At 41.9% G+C, this 22,253-nt stretch overlaps 1 protein-coding gene across 1 annotated transcript in view; it reads right to left on the bottom strand.

Annotated features, from left to right (window-relative positions):
- The window catches only part of FUCA2 (alpha-L-fucosidase 2), a 245,501-nt gene that overhangs the window by 108,039 nt on the left and 115,209 nt on the right, over positions 1-22,253 (bottom strand). Inside the window, exon 4 of the mRNA XM_086927169.1 lies at positions 14,815-15,025. Coding sequence (XP_086783295.1) covers positions 14,815-15,025 — 211 coding nt within the window. The remainder of the gene's footprint in view (positions 1-14,814; positions 15,026-22,253) is intronic.

The following is a 22,253-nucleotide window of genomic DNA, read 5'->3' as shown; positions in this document are numbered from 1 at the left end:
TTGTCTTAATAAATCCTTGCTGATGCCAGTATTGGATTTATTAATAAATTCACACAGGAGACCCTGCTAAAGGGTGCCTTAAAACCTACTAAACACTGGTGTTGACCCTGTCTAGTTAAAGCCAGCCTGTCATCACCAGACATTCTGGATCCCTAGGTAGAGAGCCAGAGCTCTCTGGATCCGAAGACAATGCCTACTATGCTCGGAGGCGTTCACACTTCCCCCTTGCAGGTTCTTTCTCGGCAAAAGCAAGAACTTCAAAGGACATGCCGCTTTTGAACCCTGCTGTTAGAAGCAGATGGTGATCCCCCTAGTCCTGCTCCACTTTTGGCAGGAGGACTGGTGGGAAAATAAGGTAAAGTAGGAGGTGGGTGTACCACCCCTCAGGTGGGGCTGACAAGGCAGACCTCACTTTTCACTATTCGCCCTCTTGAGGATGAGGATAGTAGGGTATTTAGGAGTCAGGGTATGCCCACCCCCTAAGTGGGACGAGCATAAAGTAGGTGTAGGCACCCTACAGGTAGGAAGCCCATTGGCTACTTCCTGGCCTCCACTAAAACGCCCCTAAATTCAGTATTTAGGTGGCACCCTGAGAACCTGACTTCAGATTTGACAGACACAAGACGACGATGGAAGAAGACCGCTGTGATTCAAAAACTGAAATCCGACGCAGAAAAAACTGGCACAAACCCCCGCTGCTGCCAAGGACTCTACCTTTGCACCAGCTGTCTCTCCTGAAACCTGCGAGGCCTCCAAGAAACCCCGGAGCCCTCTGTAAATTGCCAAGAAGCTTCCCTTGGGCTAGAGGTTCTAGTCCCCGGCATCTGCAAGCAAAGAAAGGACAGTGGTTGAGGACGAGCACAGCAAGAGGGTACGGGCTCTGGGCTCTCAGGAATGGGGGTCTTTCCAGCATTGATCGTTATGCTAAGAGGATCCCTCGAGTTGATTAAGGCGTGCAGGAGTCCATTCCACCGTACTCATGAACCAACAAATCTTGGCTGCTGCAACATTCATTCTTTAGTGGTGAGATGCGTGAATACGTTGGTATGCCCTCCTCCTCTGTGACGGTCTACCCTGCATCTCACCTGTGGCCCGACTGCTGCTGGTGACCTTCGAAACCAGCTACCACGACCTCCGGTACTCCTGACCTAGGTACGACCGGTGTGCCTGCTGTACCTAAATCCTGGGACCCCAAAGACCTTCATCCCTCAGGTTAAGATGACTTCTGACCTTCCACTGGACCAGGGTCATCCACAACTCTGGGTCCGCGTCAAACTAGGCGAAGGCGACAGAACCACTGGGAAGATCCGTACCTACATAGGTCTAAAACAAGGGTCTGTTCTTGCTCGAGCCTATTTAATATCTACATTGCGGACCTAGATGATCGGCTGTCAGTACCTCAAAGCAGCCCGCTCAAGCTAGCAAATCGTCCAGTGAGATACTTACACTATGTGGACGACATAGTCCAATGCAGCCAGAAATCAATCGGTCTCCAGCGCTTGATACACAAATTACACGAATACAAGGAGGAGCTTGGTTTGAAATTAAACTATAATAAAACAAAGGTGATCTGTTTTTCTGCAAGTGGGCACACCCACAATGTGAAATTCAAGTGGATGGCAGGAGGGAAAAATTAGAACAGTTCAGAACGTACAAATATCTAGGGGTGGTTCTGGATCCTAGATTAAAATACAAAAAACATCTAGCACACAGACGGGCCCAGGCCAACAAACTTCGATTCACACTTAACATACTACGAACAAAGTTAGGGTGCCTGTCCCATGTACACCTCTTACAAGTAATTGCAGCCAAGTTTCTACCAATGCTTACCTACGGTTCAGAACATTTAAAGAGAATAGATGTGACTACAACAAAAATCTCCCCGGTCTAAATGCATTTTCCGCTTCACGCGATTCATCTCTCAGGCAAAGGTGCGACCTATTTCATCAATCTTCGGCTGGGATGGCCACATTTATCAAACTGTGCTGGAGATTAATAGCCACTCAGCCAGAATTGTTGGCGGCCCTATGAAATAAGAGCAAAGGCATAGAGAAAACTTTATTACTGATGCGGAAGAGCATCCCTAAGGGATTTTTTTCCCGCTCAGTGGTAAGACGTAAATAAAAAAGGCGCAAAAGTGATTTGCATGTGTTACCAACAGGTCGATCTGAGAAAACACACCACTGAAAACAGAAGAGAGTGGAATAATCTGTTACCGGTGTCCACTTAAATGCCAATCCTTTTCAGGGAAGAACTCATGGGAACGTTAATGTATTTAATTCCCTTGTCCAAAGCTGCCCAGCCAGTTGATAAAAGGAATGAGCCATGGGCCTAAACAAAGCATTTTTCTGGTCGCAACCGGTTTGATTCGCATAATCGGGCTGTTTCCGACAGTAAAAATAGTTTTTAAGTGTATAAAATGCAAAACACAGTTCATTAACTTGTTGCATTTGCAATTCGGTATTTGGATCGTGTTTAGGGCGTCCCTTCTAAATACCAAATCGGTATGGCATGTATTCTTTTTTTTGTGACCGAATACCGGTCGCACAACAGTAATACTTAACCAGCCGTTTAAAACTGGTGGTAACCCATTCACAAAGAGGAAGGGTTCCCCAAGGCACCCCTTCCCCTTTGGGAATTCAAATAAAAAAATGTTTGCACACATCCGGTTTTCCTTTTAGGAAAATGGAATGCATTAAAAAAAAAAAAAAATACTTGTATTAAAAAGTAATCACAGACATGGTGGTCTGCTGACCTAAGCAGGCCACCATCCCTGTGATGGCTGTAATTCCTAATGGGTCACAAACTGCGACCTACGTCATTAATATTCATGAGGTAGGTCGATTTGTGACCCACAAGGAATACCTAAATGAAACTCAATGAGATTCATATGTTAGGAATACCAATTCAGAGAGAATTGCAATTAGAAAATTGGTATTCCTAATGTTTGTACCGCTGGCCCAAAGTTGCCTAGGTTGCCTGTGGGAACTCTGACCAATTTTTATCATTAGAAGTGGAACAAAATATTTCAGCCACAAGAAAATGGCTTTCAACTCCATATGGTTTGCGTTGAGTGACATTTCCTGGGCTGACCAGGGGCATAGCTGTCAATGATGCAACCTGTGGAATAGTACAGCGTCCCACGGACGGGAGGGACCCAGCATGCTTTGCACAGGTTATAGTTTATTTAACAGACTGCCTGATCAAGTTTTGATTTTGTGAGTACCTGGCCTGGGTCTACATTTACTCTTACCTGGGGAGGGAGGTGGACTTTGGGACTGTCAGTGTAGCAAAGCAGAGCTTCCGAGACACAGGGTAGACTGGTCTTTTGGGCAACTGAGAAACTTGAGAGGCATGGATGAATTGTTGGAGCGAAACATAGATGAAGAAATAAAAGAAAGTGAGAGAAAGCAAGAGCAAAAAGAAGTGAAAAGACAAAAGAGAGATCAAAGGAAATGAGAACGCAATAAAAGGGAAAGAAGGAAGACAATAAAGAGAAACAGAAAGAAAAAGAAAAAAGGTGATAAAGCAAAGGAAAAGTCAGGAAGTTCAGGAGTGGGGTAAAAAAGGAGGAAAGCACTAGATATAAAGGAAAAGAGAATAGCGAGAAGGGAGAAGGGAGAAAGTTGACAGAGGGGAAGAAAATTAGGCCAGAAGGTGAGAAGCAAAAGATGCAAACTAGGAAAAAGATAAAGAAAGATGATATACAGAGAAGACATAAAAAGTATGGAAATTGTAAAGAGGGTAATAAAAAGGACACCGGAAATACAAAGGAGAGAGTATGAAAGAAATGCTTAGATGGGGAGAAAAAAAGACCAAGAGGATAGGAGGGACAGATTATAGAAATAGAGAAATGAGAGTAGACAGAAAATAAGAGACAAGATAGTAAGTAGAGAAAGCAGAAGTAAAGAAAAGGGGTGGTTGAGGAATGGAGAAAAAATAAAAGATCAGAAATATTTGAAGCCTATAAATAAGTGGGGAGAAGAAGAAAGGAATGAGATATGGAGGAGAAGTGGAGAGGAGAAGTTGAATCTAGAGAGTATGGGGCAGAAAAAGAAATGCAGAGGGCAGGACAGAAAGAGAGAGAAAAGCCAAAACTATGGAGTTGAAAGAAGGGAGAATATGTAAAAGGGATGCAAGGGCAGTAGAGAAATAGAGAAGGAAATGTAAGGCAGGGAAAGGTGAGTGGCAGCACGGAGATACAAGAGTGAGAAAAGAGAGAAGAAGATAAGGATGAGCGATGAAGAAAGAGAAATGAGATAAGAATCAGCAAGAGGAAATAGTTAGGGAAAAAGAGTGTAGAAATAAGGATGCTGGAAAGACAGGAGGAATGAAATGGAGAGAGAGAAAGACGACAAAATATAGAGTGCAAAAGTAATGGAAATGGGATATAAAGAGGGGAGGAAGATTAAATTGGTGTCAGGGAGAGAGAAGAGGAGGGCTCAAAAGAGATGAAAGAGGAAAGTGAAGAGAGAAAAAAGCAAGAAAAATGACAAGGTAAAGGGTCCAAGGACATGAGAATAAAAAATGAGAAAGGGGAAGGAGAGAGACACAACAGAAGTTGATAGGGAGGAGAGAATGAGGAAGGAAGTATAAAGACGAGAAAGGGTTGGAGATAGAAAGGAATGGGGAAAGACATGCATAGCGAGGATTTCAGAGACTTTGAATCCGGAGTCTTAGTTATCATCAGTGCAGTAGTTGCTGCCTGGTGGGTGGTAGGAGGGCTTAGTTTTGTTTCTTGCATTAGGACCCATGACACCACCTTTGCTACTCCACTGGGACTGACTGATTTCCATGGCTGCTAAGGTCATATCAGTGAGCTGCCCAGTCATACCAAGTGTTAGACTTCAGTGTTACCCAAGTGATAGGCATCTGAAGGAGTGCACCTTTGGGGAGAGTCTTCTCCTGAAGCCAGTACAAGAGCCAGACGACCACATTTTTAAAAGGATGATCTACATTGACTCTTATAATGAATGTGGGTCCAATGTATAGCCAGATAAGTTGTGCAGCTCTCCTGGTCAGTTCATCAAGAAAAACTACATAAATGATGGTGGTCCTAGGGCCATTAGTCTCTAAAACCAACAAGGCAGTGACTGACTCCTTGATGAAAAATGAGTGATTATTTCAAGGACTCTACACTCTCATAGAAGATATGCCATCCACAGAGAAGTATTGAATTGGGTTGCAATGAAATGGAAATTGTGACATGGGACTAACTAGGACTTTATGACTGGAATAAAGATTAATATCAAAGACCTACTGATGGTTCTTAGCTATATCTTCTGGGGAGAGATCTTGCATCTAGTTGTCAAAGTAACAGTTAAACTGATCTTACTACATGTGAAGACGGGATGCCATTACAAAGAGCATCATGGCTAAAACACCTGAGCAGAGTTGAGGCTCAATAGAATAAATCTGTACCAACATTGCTGACCTCTAATGTCATACCGAATACCTCCATACAACCTTCTTATCCCAACCTCTTCCCCTTAAAGAAATTCCTTTATACTGACAACTATACAACCAGGTTCTCTGAATACTCTTACAGTTGTTCCTTTACACTCCTTGGTAGACCTTAGCAAATATCCAAGACCCTTAATGCATTCCTCATTAGATTACTCCCCTTCTGCTCCTAACTAGACCGCATACAGCACCTATTTAACATACTCTCATAGCTGTGGTCACTGTTGGGTTGCATCATATCATTTATGGATGGAACCCATAGATCACTTACACTACTAGCTTGTCTCCATTTACTGCAAGTTTTTCCCCTGATGTTCCTGGGTAGACTAAATTTAGCAAATATCTGTGAATGATTCCATTCCTCCTGAGAGTGCTAACCTTTCATTCCTAGTTCACAGATGACCAACAATATTGGTTCTCATGCTCGTTGTCTGGGTTGTTCTTTGGTCACTCACGGATTAACACAATTTACCATTCAGCACTGGGGATTATTTGATTCCTCCTCCATGTCACTTCTCTGCCACTCTAGCAAAATAGAAAAACACATGTTCTCTATTGTTGACCGCCTAACTAATCAATAGTAGCGTCATTTCCAAAGCCCAGTTCCCACCAAAACGTTTAGAAAATGTATTTCCAATATATTGAAGGGACTCTCTTCCCAACCCCATCCTACCAAGACCTAGGCTATACGGGAGGGGAGAAAACACACTGATGGCCTATCAGTAAATCTTCTCCGCTGCACTGTAGTAAATGCAATTCATATTTTCAGTAACCCACAAATAAGCAAGGGTTACCCATCATTTGCCACTACTGATATTCTTGTGCATTCCTGGACACATGTTTCAGAGGGATTGCCCATCTTCAACAGGCAGTAGCAGTCCTACAATGGGTAGCGTTCAAATGCCGCTTGTATTTTACCAGGCCTGAGATCTAAACTCAAAACGTGGTTTCTAAAAGCGGAGCATGCGCCGCCCTGAGTGGTCAAAAAGCACAAAAAATAATAGCAGAGGATATCAAAAGGCCATACAACCAGCAATGCAGGTGGTTCCTAAAAGATGAGCTTCTGCCACTCCAGAATGAATACTGGTGTAATATGTTGCATGCATACACATGAAAAGACTGGAAAAACAACATCCTAAATGTTGCTTGGGCAAAGCCATTCCCCTTAAAAAGGTTTTTCGGTTTTAAAATACGTTGATGTTTAGGCCTGTTGATTTGCTAAAGTTTGAGTGCAACTAATCATTTCATGGAAATTGTAAGTTGAATTCCATAACTGACTTGGTCTTCAACACCCACAGTCAGTGGGATGCTTTTGATTAGATTTGCACAGAAAGAAAAAACACTTGTGCATTAATACACTTATTAAACCCAACAAGGTGTGAGGTCTGAGAGTCACCGCTGTCTATATTCTTATTTTCCTTAAGTCAACACCAAGTTCAGGTAATATATTGGGGCTCAAATCTAGCAAAACAAGTTGTTTCCTAGAGGTTTAGCTCCTGCCACACAAGCACAATCCTATACAAACAAATATGACCAACTCATAATATAGAATACATGTGTTATTGGTAGTTCAGCTTCTGATGCTTCAGAGACATACAAATTACAGAAACTCCAACTGGCTGGAAAAGTACAAAGAATGCAAGTGTTTTTGGTAAATGAGCTTCTGCGACTGTAGTGTTAAACATGCTGTTCTTGCACAAATAACAGTAGTAAACTTCACCCAACTGATGCACAACAAAAATACAAGAAGCATTGATAGCTGAGCTTCTGTCGCTTCAGGGCTAAATTAACTAACCATTCAAATTGGCGCAGGCACTATTCTGAAGAGGCCAAAATAATTTACAAGCACTCGGTTATCATATACAAAAATATGATCCTAGATGCTAAGAAGAAGTACTTCTCGGAAAAAATTGAACTTTCCAAAAATTCAAGTAAAGCATTGTTTGAGACTACTAAACAATTGGCTGGTTGTTTACCTAACCTTCAACCTCCCTCCTCCCAATTGTTCTGTGATGCTTTGGCCAACTACTTTTACGACAAAGTTAATGATATCTATGCGGTCTTTGCTAGCTCCGAAGAAGCGCATGTACATATTCCTTCTGAAAAGGTGAAGCCCTCCACAATTGTCCCTTCTTTATCTCAGTTTAGGGAGGTCTCTATTACTCAGGTCAGGGATTTTTTGGCACCGATTAAATCAGGCTCTGCCCTGGATCCATGCCCTTTTAAAGTACTGCTACCAGTTTTGCAAGTTTTGCTTCCAGCAATTACCAATATATGTAACACTGTGATTACCACTGGAGTCTATCCCGTTGACCTAAAAAAGACTTTACTGAAGCCACTCCTAAAAAAACCCAATCTAGACAGGACTGAGCTCAAGAACTATCGACCGATTGCCAATTTGCCCATCTTGGCCAAAGTTGTCGAAAAGGCCTTGAATGCCCAATTGTCAGCCTTTATAGAACACCATAATTTATTGGATGATTCTCAGTTTGGTTTTCGCCAACATCATGGGACGGAGACGGCCCTGATCAAGGCCACAGAGGATATCCGAATCATTCGTGATGCGGGTGGCACTGCGGTCTTGATATTGCTGGACCTTTCAGCAGCATTCGACACGGTCGATTTTGATCGACCGTGTCGAAGATCTAGGGATTAAGCATAAGGCCAAGGCCCTACTGGCATCCTTCCTTGCCGGAAGGACTCAGGTGGTCACCATAGGGCCTTTTCAATCTACCACCCTGTCCCTGCCATGCGGAGTCCCCCAAGGCTCATCCCTGAGTCCGACACTATTTAATATATACGTGTCGGACCTTCCCAACACCATCAGAGCTCATGGGATGAGCCTTACTTCCTATGCTGACGATACCCAGTTGGTCTTGGCCATCAGAAATGACGGACAAAAAGTGGCTGACAACTTCAATCTGGGCATGCAGGCTATAGGAAATTGGATGGCCGCCAACTGCCTCAAATTGAACTCGGATAAGTCCGAGGTGGTCATCTTTGGACACTTATCCCCAGATTGGTCTTCTCGCTGGTGGCCACAGTCCATGGGCTCACCGCCCACTCCAGTCAACAAGGTAAGGAACCTGGGCGTCATGGTCGATGACAGGCTTACGTTTCTTCCCCATGCAAATCAGATTGCTTCCTCCGCTTTTTATAAGCTACGGATCATCAAAAAAATCCTCCCTTTTCTCCCTTCCTCAGCAGGTAAGACCTTGATCACGTCCTTGGTATTGTCCACCCTGGACTACTGTAATGCCCTATTTCTGAATGCCCAAGAGAGAGTCCTTAATAAGATGCAGACTGTTCAAAATGCTGCTGCCCGACTGCTGGGTAACATCCCCAAATTCCAATCAGTCTCGAGCACCATCAGAGAGTTGCATTGGCTTACCATCAGAAACAGAGCTAAGTTTAAGGCTCTGTGCATTGTCTATAAGGCACTGCACAACCAGGGACCGGCCTTTCTGACTCAACAACTCATCCCCTATCGGCCCACTAGGTCCCTGCGGTCCTCTGATCTCTTCCAGTTGGAAGTACCCCGTACCAGACTGGTCTCATGGGGTGACAGAAGATTTCTTGTTTCCGCACCCAAGCTCTGGAACTCTTTGCCGTTAATCATAAAGAACAGTCCTTCTTTGTGGTCCTTTCGGAAACAACTCAAAACTTGGTTATTTGACCAATAAGTAGATCCTCCTTTAGGGCTGAATTTAGCAGATATCAGCGCTGAGATGCCCAAGGGCCTTTGTAGCGCTTTACAAATGTTTAAATAAATAAATAAATAAATTCCAGGATTCTGCAGTCCACAAGAAGGATCCTTTGAAAGGATACAAATGATTCTGAAAGGTGACTGTTAGACCCGGGGGTCGCTAGTTGGCTGAGGTAGGCACCTTCGGCCAAATAGGCCGAATAGGGACCATTGCTTCCACGTCAGGGAAAGGACACCTTCTCAGATAGCCCCCGCTCACCCACTTGGTAGCTTGGCACAAGTAGCCAGGCTTATCTTCAAGGCAAGTGTGTAAAGTATTTGCAACCACGCTCTCAGTAATCCAATGATGACACCACAAATGGACTCCACATGAGTTTCATAAAAACAAGTATACATTTATATAAAAAAGATATACGATGAGACCACACAATGCAAATCCAAAATATGCATATTTGTAATATTCCTCTTGGCTGGTTATTAGGCCAGCCAGCCTTGTAAGTTCTGGCGATATTAATGAGCAATTCTAAATGATCCACTGAAGTCTTAATACAATGCTATGCAGTTCGTAATGCAAGCATCAGGAACTTTGCAAAGTAAAAATAATGCAGTTCGTTATGCAACAATCAAGCAGTTCATAATGCAGAAATAATGCAATGCGTAATACACTAATCAGGTAGTTCGTAATGCAGAAATAATGCAATGCGTAATACAGTGACCACCCACCACTTCAACCTTATCACGTCATTCTATAAGCAAAAAAAACTATGCTTATAGTGAGCTCAACTTGCTACCCTTTTCGTACATTCCATAACCATATAATATTTCTACTACCATAATCCGAGCATTAACGAGTAAGATAAGATAAGTAGTTGAACATCCAGACACAAACACCAAAAATTGCTGCAATCATGCTTACCACACACTTGCAATGGGAAACTATTTCCAACCTAATTTATCACTGTTTCTATACCTTCAAACTCACCATCTGCCTACTCTTCTGCCCCACTTAAGATTCTTTCTTTTTCTTTGCAGCTATCTCTACCAGCTCCTCTACCAACATCTGTTTTCTCCACATATTCATTGTTCTCTACAAACCAAACCCTATCTATCCCAACCAATCCTTTTATACTCTTCTCCCACTACCTTCTTTACCTTCTCACCAATCTAATCCATTGTCCACTAACCTCCCTTCCATCACCCCAACAAACTCTGCACATGCATTCAGCACTGACCTAATTCTAATGCTGACTTGTCTCCTCCTCCTTCCACCTACACCTGCACATATTGATACTAAATTTAAAACACCATCTTGCTCCTACACCCTATTTCCACTCTTCTCTAATTCTTTATTTCTCTACATCTGCAGGCCTCTCCTTCCGCTTCCCTTGCTTGTTTCATTCTACTCTTTGCTCTTCATCTCGTGTTACCACCTTCCCTGATTCCATTACTATACTAAATTTACTCATAATTTCTCAACCATGCTCTTCAGGTACCTCTCTCCAACATTTTACAACCCCTGCAATTTGTCTACATAACAGACTTGAGTTAGACAATAACCCTGTATGCCCCAATCTGAGAGACAAACAGGATTAATTCCACTAGCAGTCTTCCCCATAACTTTCATCAGCTACAACAAATATGTGATTATGTGTTGGGTAAACCAGCTACATTTGAGACAGTAGGAGCTGTTGTAAAACACTAGTGTGTATATATGGGACAGAAAAAGCCTCACAAACACCTTTGTGGTCCTACCCTGATAAGGTGGTACTATCAGAGTGTCCTCAATCTCAGTGTGAAGGAGTTCAAGATAAATGTTACTGGATAAATAGGGGATCTAGAGTACATTTAAAACCGCCTCTTTGTATACCAAAAGGGATTCCATATATTTAAGGGTACACAGGGCAGGATTACAATTTAAAAAAAGGATGAAACAGAGTTTATGCATCAGTCATCCTCTCAGGGGCCAATATGTTTCAGCCCTTGCCACGGCCCATAAATGATCTTGGGTTTTCACCTAGATAGACAGGATCCCTAACTCTAATACAACGTATGTATATGTATAAAGGTAGGAGTCCATTTTCTTACCTTTTCTTCTATAGGGATAGTAAGTAGGTGACGTTTAACCAATAAACCTGCTTAATCACTGTATCCACTGATGCATGCCTAATACCCAGACAACAAGCAGGCCCTATTGTCTCCTAACAAATTAGTGAAAAGTTTGTGAATCCATGTAGTATTAGAGTTAGGGATCCTATCCACTCTGATGGAAGCCAGAGACCCTTTATGGGCTGCTGCAAGGGCGGAAACATGTTCGCACCTGATAGGATGACTGAGATATAAACTCTTGTGTTTGATGGCTTTTCTAAATTTTCATTCTACTCTGTGTCCCCTTAAAGCAGGGGTCTCCAAACCGGTCCTGGAGGGCCGGATCCATGCCAGATTTTTTAAATTACTACATGTATCTCAATGGGGATATCCAAAAAATCTGGCATGGATCCGGCCCTCCAGGACTGGTTTGGAGACCCATGCCTTAAAGGATATGTAAGCACTCCATTTTTCACTACACATGCTTGCACAATTCTCCCTGTTTTAATATAGATAAACTATTCTGAAACCAATTTACTCTTAAAATTTATGAAGTTACTCAATCGTCATCTGCAGTTAGTTCCTGAAAAAAAAGAGGCGAACCAATTCATATAGTCCCTGTATAGTCATTCTTAAATAACTGCACATGGCAGACATGAGAGACACTTCACTTTCTCCATATGACTCTGTTTTCAATTGTCCAAATGTCTTAATAATCTTTATTAACTAAACAAAGAATATAGTTTCTCCCAGTCTCTAAGAATCAAACTGAGGCATCATATTCGTGATTTCTTTGAGGAAGAAAAGAACCCACACAATGTATATATCACTATGTTGCAATTTTTGTCTATGTGCTTCCTTTTGCTCTTTCCCTCTTTTTAGTCATAGAAACAAGGCTGCACCTATGACCATGACAGTTCAGCAGCTGTCACACTCACTGACGAAGAAGGGTGAGTGTACTCACTTACCCCCATGAATGTTGAATAAACTCAGGATAAATAATACCTGTGTCCCACCTCATGGTCTTGACAAAGGCAGCTTGACTCAATGAGGCACCTACGGCTGAAACATATTGACCTTTTCACCAGGTACGGTGGACCAGTAGCTAATCCACCAAAGCACCACCACAATTATTAATCATAACACTAACCTGGTCATTAAAGCCTACAGAATAAGAGCCATTTTTTAAATCACTTGTCATGACTGCCACTATCGAGACAGTCTCCCATTGGGTGGAGGCCGATTTACCACTCGGAGAACCGAACAGTCAAGTGGTATTGACCCGATGATGCTACTTTCCACCTGACCACACGAGCGGAGAAAATATATACTGCAGACTGTGTGGTTGAGGGTCACTGATACAATTCCCTTGAGACTCTTATTGGAAGATATTAGTGATTAATACCCCTCTGATTAAAAGGTAGCTTCCCTGGAATCTGAAAGAATCTCTACTTCTCCCTCCCTCAAATGATATTTGGAGATTTGTTTGGGCATACTTAGAGGCAGTTTAAAAAATATTCTGTATTCCTTATTTACCCCGGAACATTTATATTGAACTCTCTCACACAGAGGTTGAGGGCACCCTGGCAGTATCACACTTGGGTGTGGCTAAGGCTTTCTCATTCTATATATACAATAGTGTTTTTCTAAGGCCCCTACTGTCTCCAAACATATCTGGTTTATCTGACAAATGATCACATTCTTTGTGAGGTTAGACAATGCCCCTCCCTGCTCGCCCTTTCCTCACCTTTTTATAATTCACCTAAATGCACAATCAGTGATCAAGAACTGTCTGAACATTCCTGAACTGATAACTGCCTCAAGCCCTGATTTGTTGTTTATCGCAGACACTGGTCAATTGATGATGCAGCACATATCCACACAAAGTAGGTTTTAAAATACTTTTCCAGAAACACTCGCATACAAAAATCAGAGGTCTATCCATTATCTACAAAATCTCCCCTCTCACAAAATTAATCTAGGTTCCAGAATTCAATCTCTATTTTTCCAAAGCTCACCAACTTCCCATCTTTATTCCTTCTGATATATAGACCTCTCCCTACACAACCCTACATTTGCTGAGACTTTCCGAGATTTCATTTCTGAGATCACCTTACAGAATCCCAATCTCTGCATTCTGAGGCACCTCATTAAAGTAACTGCTGTCAAATGGATTGCCTTCTTCCTCAGTGACAGATCCCTGTTTATATTACATCTGTCCTTCTACTTGGCACTATTACCCTCCACAACTGTTGTCCCTTAAAGCTCCACTACAACTCCTCTCTTTTCTCAATGTTTACCTTGACCCTGACCTCATCCTCTCCTTTAATCTCATCTTCTACAACTAAGCTAATGGCAGACAAATTCTACTAGAGCTTGAAAATCCATCCGATCTTGACTCTTGATTATGGAATACTGACGGTAAGTGTTTGATTTATGGATGCACTGTAATCACCTCAGGCTAAGCCCTGTAAAAATGTGGATTCCAGCATTCATAAAGTTAAGGGTCTTCAAGCTTTGTAATGCTAAGACCACCCCCCTTCCACTCAACTCTGACACGCAGGAGTGACAGGCTAAAATGATGGATAGCACTGATGATGTTGAGACAGAGGAACATTTTTTGCACAGCTGGGCTTGTACAGTAGCATGATGGACATAGGACTGCACCATTCCTCATTTCAATGCCACCATCTTCCTCATATCAAATGCCCTTCATGGACCTTGCTCCCGTCACAGCCTCATGTGGCATCATGGCAAATCTCTCCTGTTACTGCCCAGGTCGGTAAACAAACCTCCCAAAATGGCCCCTCTCGCCAACATTATCCACCTCTCGTGTCACTGACCACCGCTTCCTGTCACTTCCCTACTTTCTCATTGCTGCCCACCACTCGTCCGTCATGGTTCACCTTTCCCCTGTCACTGTCCAACTCTTCAATTCTTCTCCCTAGTACTGTGAGAGTGTCCCCCTCTCCGGTCCTTGCCCATTTTCAAGTCACTGTTCCACACTCTCCCATTACTGTTCACCTCTGTCACTCGGTCTATATTCTTAAACCTCTCTCATTGTTCCACTTACCCTTTCCTAATATTCAATATATAATCTGATCTACCACTTTGTTTCTCCTTCTCTTGTCACTTCCTGCATCTCATCTCCTGTCACCGCCCTTCGCAATTTTGGAGAGCACTAAATACCTGTCTTTTCCCTTCTGCTTATTTGTATGATAAAAGTCACTCAAAAACAAAAGCGTTATTAGATATCTACATGTGTAACCACATCTATTCTCACAATTTTCTGCATAACGTTGTACTTATACCCCAGATACTATTTTTTTGTGCCTCGTTTGGAGTGCATCATGGAGCTTTACCCACTTCACCCATTAGCTTCACACAGGGCGGAGTGTAACAAACACTCTTCCAAACATACACTGCAAAAAGGTACCTAGAACCTCATGTGATTCGCAGCACTTTGTGGACTCATCAAGAATATTAAATACAATTTAATAGCTACAACATATTATTATACTTAACTTGAACAATGCTCTTTATAAAGCAATGCATAGTACCTGTATGAGCTCTTTAATCGTAAGATAATCGCACAAATTGGCATTCCTTCGGTAACCCCAGGAATGCTTGTCTATAGTCATGCAGTTTTCCCATTTATGCGGCAGAAGGTGCCCTGGGTTGAAGCGGTCATTGCATGTGTAGAAGCCACCGTGCTTGCATGCAGTATCAGATCCCCAGCGGTCGTTGGTCACCACAACATCTTTAACTGGACTAATAAAAAAAATAATAAAAAGAAACATTTCTAGTAAGAACAAGTTAGCAATATAAAATACATGTATATTAATTATTTAAATATAAACTTCAATGAGTCCTCTTAAACATGGATCACATTTAAGGATTATTCTGTGTCATGAAGTTGGCTCCACTACGGTGAAGAAGAGGCTACAACAGCAGAAGCCTGTTTACATTTTCCTTTTCACTGCCTCAAGTGTCTTTGATTGATTAATGGGCCAGATGTACTACCCTAAATTGCATGCGCAAACGGGTTAGCGACCCGTTTGCACATGCAAAAGCGAATAGGGCCATGTACAATTCCTATTTAACACGTTGCAATTTATTGCGACTCGTTAAATAGGAATTGTGACTTGCTATTAGGAAGGGACGTTTTAAGGGCGTCCCTTCCTAATAGCGACTCTCTACCCCATCTATGAATGTTTTGGACCGCAATTGTGGTCACAAAACACTCACAATTTACCGCCCTCTTCAAGAGGATGGTAATACACTTGCACATGGGTAGGGGTCCCCAGGGGACCCCTTCCCCTTTGCAACTGCAGGGGAAAATATTTTTTAGGGGCAGGCAGTGGTCCCAGGGAAACATCCAAATGCGAAAAGTGCTTTAATGTTCAGTAATGCGAGGACTTGGAGGGCAGCACATTAGTCTGATAGGGTGATCCTGAGCAAGCAAGTTAATGTTTTAATGAAGCATAAGTATATTTGATTGATCCCAATGTTCTCAGGTAGTTGGTTTCCAGTCTGGTGGCAAGACTTGAAATGAGATTTCCAGTAGGTGAAAAGATAACTCTCTTGTCACTGTTACGCCTCCTTCCTTATTTACGGACTGCCCGTCATACCCACTGGCATGTAGGACAGCAATACAGAACCTTCACTTTTGTATTTCTTGGACAAATTTCTGTATGGTGCCCTAGTTGTGGTCCAGGGTCTTCAATTCTCTTTCTACCATTTGCCTCCAGGTGTACTTTGGCCTGCCTCTTTCATTTGTCTTCTGGGGTTCAGTGCAGAGATGTTCTTGTGATGGAGTCTTGCTCTTTTCTTTTTTAAAATTTTTTTTTTTTATTGAGCAGAGCATTAAGAACATGATATTCTTATTATGATTTAAACAGTCATAAAACCCATTTTTACACGGATACGATAGTTTCTTCTTTAAATAACAAAATATAAAAGGGTATGACTGTAGCAGCTAATAAAATCAACAGTAGTTACAAAATAGCAATGTGCAAAACGTGTAATAAATTGCAATGGCAAGGAAAGTGCTAGTGCTTTTTATCACAAAAACTGCTAATACTTCTTAATCAATAACGAGTGTTAATATCCCTCCTTAAACGTCAAATTTTTTTCTAATTTCCTAGTGGCTCCCACCCGTCTCGCATAGGCTTCTTCAAAATCTCGTGCCCTTTTCATTTTATTAAACCACTTCAGATGAGAGGCAACATCCCTGGATTTCCAATTCTGAAGAATTAAAGAACGGGCTACAGTACAAGAAATAAATAGGGAAACTTCTTCGTCCTCTGTTAAAATCATTCAGTCTCTACATAGTCCGAACAGAGTGGCCTCAGCCTCAAGCACAAGTCTCTTCCCAATTGCCTGCTCTAAGTCTGAAAAAATTGCCTCCCAAAAGGGCCTCAACCGTGGGCATGCAAAGAAAATATGGTGCCAGCCCCCCTCTCCATCAGCCTGCCAGCGGAAGCACTTATTTTCAACATCCAGATATATTTTTTCCAGTGCTTCCGGAGTTAAGTAGGAGAGCCATCGTGATAGGAAGGCCATCCTTTTAAAGTTAGCTACGCGCAGGGATTTACTTCCTAGGTGGCATAAGGCTTCCCATTCATTAAGGGAGAAAATGCATTGTGTCTCACGAACTATTCTTGCCAGATCACTCTCTATCAAGGGTACTTGACCCTGATGATGTAGCAACCGGTACCAATTCCCTACACCATTAACTTTGGCCCCGTAGAGAGCTACCATGAGTTTGTTAGGAGCATCAAGAATGCCATTAGTATTTTTTAAGAAATTAACAACTTGTAAATATTCAAAAAAGGCAGGTTTTCTTAGACTCTCAGCCCTTGCCATTACCTCTTGCCAGGAGATCACCATATTTTGAATAATAAAATGCTTAGCTCCCGTAGCCCACAGCCTTCCCAATTATTCATATGGCTTACTCGAATCTGGAGGCCGGGACTAGTACATTCTCCCAATCTCAAGTACTGCAGACCCGAGGAGCTCGTCTTTTTAAAAAAGGACGGAAGTCTTAAAGAATAGTCCTTTAAGGTCTTATATCCAGTTTTTTTGGAAGTTTGGAGGTTTTTAAAAACACTCGAATTTGAGATCCTATTTCTTGTGCCATTTTGTCAATAAAGAAGCTATCTCGAATACCCTTAGATCCCATCAAGCCCACCACTAGGTTTAGAAATGCGACCTCATAATAAGTTATTAAATGAGGCAAAGCTAAACCCCCCGTGCAGTCGATAATTGCACCACTGTCAATTTAACCCTTGGCACTTTCTTCCCCCAGACGAATTTTCTAAACAGAGTTACCATTACTTTAAAAAAAGACACGTTTATTTTTATTGGGACATTAATAAAAAGAAATATAAGTAACTGAAGTATGGACATTTTAATTAATGAAACTCTTCCCACCAACGATAAAGGGAGTAAAAGCCACTGTTCCAAAAGTCTCTTGATTTTTTCTTTCATCCTTAAATAATTCAATTTATATAACTGTTGGTATTGGTTGGACATGTAAATCCCCAAATATCTAATTGGATCTGACTTTGCGGCTTGTGCCCTTAGACAAGATGGAGAAAATTTTTAATTTGTGTTGAGGGCTAGAACTTCAGTTTTGTTAGAGTTTATTTTATAGCTGCCAATTAGCTAAACATTCCTAAATTCCCTTAATACCATTTCTAAATTATCTTTATTGGGTATCAAATATAATATATCGTCCGCAAAAAGTTTCAGCTTTGCCGTTCCAGAAATTGGGGGTTGAATAGCAGCATTGTTTTGCATTTTAATTACCAAAGATTCTATAAAAAAGGTAAAAAGCAATGGCGAAAGCCTTGTCTTGTCCCCTGGTTTATTTTTACGATACCTGCACATTTCAAGTTTATTACTACCAGAGCCGAAGACCCCTGATAGAGGTTACGTAGAATGGTAATGACCTGGGGAGCAACACCAAATTGACAGAGGGCAAAAAACAGAGTTCTCCAATACACCAAGTCGAATGCTTTCTCAGCATTGACCATCATAATACATGCCGGAATAAAATTAGTATTAAAGTAGTCCAAGGCCTGTTTTAAAAACTCGGTATTGGCCATCATAAATCTACCTGCTATAAAACCGGTCTGGTCTCTATGGATTGTCTCTTGGGCGGCGAATAAAAAGCGCTCAGCCCATACTTTCATTAAAATCTTATAATCTGAATTTAAGAGACTAATAGGCCTATAGGAATTAACATCCATAGGATTTTTATCTTTTTTAACAAAGGACACAATTATCGCCTCTTTAAAAAATGCGGGTACCAGACCGCCCTTTTTAATATAATTAAATAATTTTTCCAGAGGTGCGATTAGTTCTTATGAAAAAGTTTTATAAAATTTGATGGGGAAGCCATCCTCCCCACACGCTTTGGCCCTGGCTGTTGCTTTAATGGATGACAAAATCTCGGCGCGTTCCACATCAGATCCTAATTGATTCATCCAGCTATCTGAGAGTCTGGGAATATTCACATTTGTGAAATAATCCTGGATCGACTCCTCCCCCACAGAATATTCAGTAGTGTAGAGTTGCTGGACATGTTCTAAGAAGATCTGTGGGATCTCGTTGCCATTGACAACTTCTTGTCCAATCCAAGGGTCAAGCACTTTTGATATTATAGCTGCTTCTTGTTTTTTTCTTGTCGAGTAGCCAAAAGTTTACCAACTAGCTGGCTATTTTCATAGACCCTTTGTTGATACAAATGAGAGCTACAGATCTCTTCTAAAACAAAAAAATCCCTCAGAGCTGTTCTTGCCTGCTCAAGTTGGTGAGGGTGCAGCTGAATCTGGAGGGCATACTGCTTTTCGACCGCTGTTTGTAATTCAGCTATTTTGAGCCTCGGAGCATTTGACTGGGCAGCGAATAGGCAATTATTTGTCCACAAGCTGCCGCCTTGAACCTGCTGCACACAGAGAAAGGTTCTGCGGTATTATCATTAATCTTAAAGTATTTGGAGATCCACTCTCTAAAACTTTTCATCTAATCCTGGTCTTGGAGGAGGAGGCAGTCCAGCTGCCACCTGGATCGCTCTCTGCTCCCCCGCCAAGTACGAGTTCGAGCCCAATATATGCGTGACCAGAAAAGGGGTTACACCCGATATCTGCCTTTAAAAGCTGAAGAGATCTAGATGTAAGAAAAAAATCAATTCGGGACACAGTTTGAAAACAGTGCGAGTAGCAGGTAAAATAGTTTTTATCAGGATTTATATTTCGCCAAGGATCTATTAATTGATATTCTTGTTTAATGGCCTCCACCATTTTTTTAGTATTGGGTTTAAGTTGTTTTTTATTTTTATTTGAAGTGCCCTTTCTTAAATCCTTTATAAAGTTAAAATCCCCTCATACAATAATCTGGCCAGGGGCTCCCCTCAGAAGCTCATTGATTTAACCAGCCCTGAGAGCCATCTGAAACAGGGCCATAATAATTTATGAAATTCAAGGTCCTCCCCTGCAACCTTGTTACCACCCATATCTACCTCCCCTGTGGATCCCTGTGAACTTGTACAAATTCCCAGGGTAGTTTTTTAGAGAAATAGATTGCAACCCCTCTCATTGCGAGGCCTGCAGATGCAAAAAAAGACATTAGAAAAAACCCTGGGTAAAAAAATTAAGGGGAATTAGATTTTAAATGTGTCTCCTGAAAAACCAAAACTTGGGGGTTGAATGATATCAGCCATCTAATAAGAGCGTCACATTTTCGTTTATTCAAAATTCCATTAGCATTGACCGATAGGATTTTGGATTTACTCGTTTCTATTGGTATTTCTATCCTGCTTTACTCAATAACGAGTCTCTATATTTCTTGATATCTGTACCTTCTGCTCCTGCTCTTTTTCCTGCCGTGAACCCTTCCCCTACCCCCTTCCCACCCCAGAAGAAAAAAACCCACCCATCGAAATGTGGAAAAAGCCACGCTAGCCACATTTCGCCCCACCCATCTAGCCTCCTGGGTGTCATGTGACTACAACCTGGGTGACCCCACTGACCCCAGCAAAGAAAAAGAAACCATCAAAATTACTTAACTAGCAAACACACCTAGCACCAAAAGTGGGTGAAGCCCCTTTTTCACATATGAGGGACGAGGGTAATTTATACAATTGAAGAAATAATTACCAAGAGATGTCTGGTCAGACATCTCTTGGTAATTATTTCTGTTATAGATTGGGTTGTGAGGTGTCAAGGTCGGTAAACTAACCCATATGGACCCCCCTATCTCTTCGTATTTATAATAATTTATACAATTCCCTTAAGCTCAGGATCCACACAAGATCTCTTTTAGTAATGCCTGAGCTTCTTCCAAAACAGAAAACATGAAAAACTTCCCCTTAAACTAAAACTCGCAGTTTAGATTGTTGAGCAATTGATGCTTGGGCGCCATGGCCTTTGAACAAATGAAGAATCGTAACAAATTATTTTATTCTGCGCGCAACAGCAGAAGTCAGATCAGAAAATATGCAACATTTTGTGATTTTGTTTACAAAAAACTGCTTCTGCTGAATCGCCTTTGTTAGGCTTCTCTTCTTTATACGAAAGTCTGCAAAATTCATCAAAATTGTTCGTGGTATCGTAGAGTTGGGGAAGGGATGTGCTGGGACTCGATGTGCCCTGGTAATAGTAAGTTATCCTTCGAATTCCAGAAGAACTTTCTGCTTAATAAAGGAGTTGGCCCATTGCAGAGTTTGAGAACCTTCAATACATTCTGGGACCCCACTTATTCGGAGGTTTGACATCCGAGAATGGTTCTCGAGATCCTCAAGTTTGTTCTCCAGATAGCTTTTGTTTTTTACTGCCTCTTTCGTTTCCCCAATAATCGTATTCATTTGATCTTCTAGTGCTGAAATTCTAGCTTCCGCTTCCTGGAGTTTAATAGGGAAGCATGTCATTACTTCTACAATTTTCCCTAGCCGTAGGTGCAAAGAGGCGATTTACAGTTTTTCTTTTTTTTTCATTTCCCGAACCTCCTCCAGTAATAAGTTCAGCATGTGTCCAACTGATAAGCTTCTGATATTTCCGATCTTTGGCTGGGGTTAATTTGCAATGTCGGAATGCCCAGATTCGGATCTCCAACCATAGTATCTTCCTGAACCAATAAGCCCTCTGACAATAATTGACCCTGAGACAACGGTTGGAGTTGAGGATGAAGTTTAGATTGGGGTAACATGGGATTTAAAGAGACGTTTACTGGTGTCTTATTGCCTTCATCTGAAGTTCCAAGTAGCTTTGAGTGGATTGTACTGGAAACAGTAATTTCCACTATACTTGATGGTGTTGGCGAGACCACCTGGTCTTGACCTTGACCTTGTCCTTGATCTGACTCCAGAACTGCCAAACTATCTCTTGTAGATAGTGATTGAGTCTGGTCAGGTTCCAGGAGGCATTGTGGTCTCTCCTGGTCTATTGAAGCTAGATCCTCTAATGATACGGGTAGCACTGGTGCCATTGATGGGCCTTTTGATGTTTTTGTAGTTGGACTTAAAAAGAGGGGTTGTAAAGTTGCTTTCTTTTGAAAACAAAGGGAATTCATTTGCCCCTTTTAATCCTTTTTTAAGGCCATCGAGTAAAGAGTTGTCCTGCTGTAATTTAGACGTCAAAGCTGCGACTTCTATCAGATTTGATGCAGCGTTTGTCTGGTCTACCATCGGTACCTCACGTTCCGGGGAGGCAGTAGGGGGCACCTCCTCCACCAATCGCTCTCGAGGGTGCTATCCAAACCATAGGAGTTGGTGGTGTTTTCCTTATTGGCCGGTCGTGCAGCTTCTTTTGCCTGGGCTAAGCGTGTTTTAGCCTTCAGGCGGGCCGCAGAGTCGACTTTGGCGACTACATTAGCATGCTTCAGAGGTTTGCCCATTTTTTTCCCTTTCTAGTGTCCCCCTTCTCCTTCTTGTATCCCTCTTAACTATCGGTGCCCCCCTTTATATCCTCTGTACCTTGAATTGTGCACTCGTTCA

The sequence above is a fragment of the Lissotriton vulgaris genome, chromosome 6 (assembly GCF_964263255.1).
Source record: "Lissotriton vulgaris chromosome 6, aLisVul1.2, whole genome shotgun sequence".
NCBI lineage: Eukaryota > Metazoa > Chordata > Amphibia > Caudata > Salamandridae > Lissotriton > Lissotriton vulgaris.
This window is presented reverse-complemented; position numbering and strand designations above follow the sequence as displayed.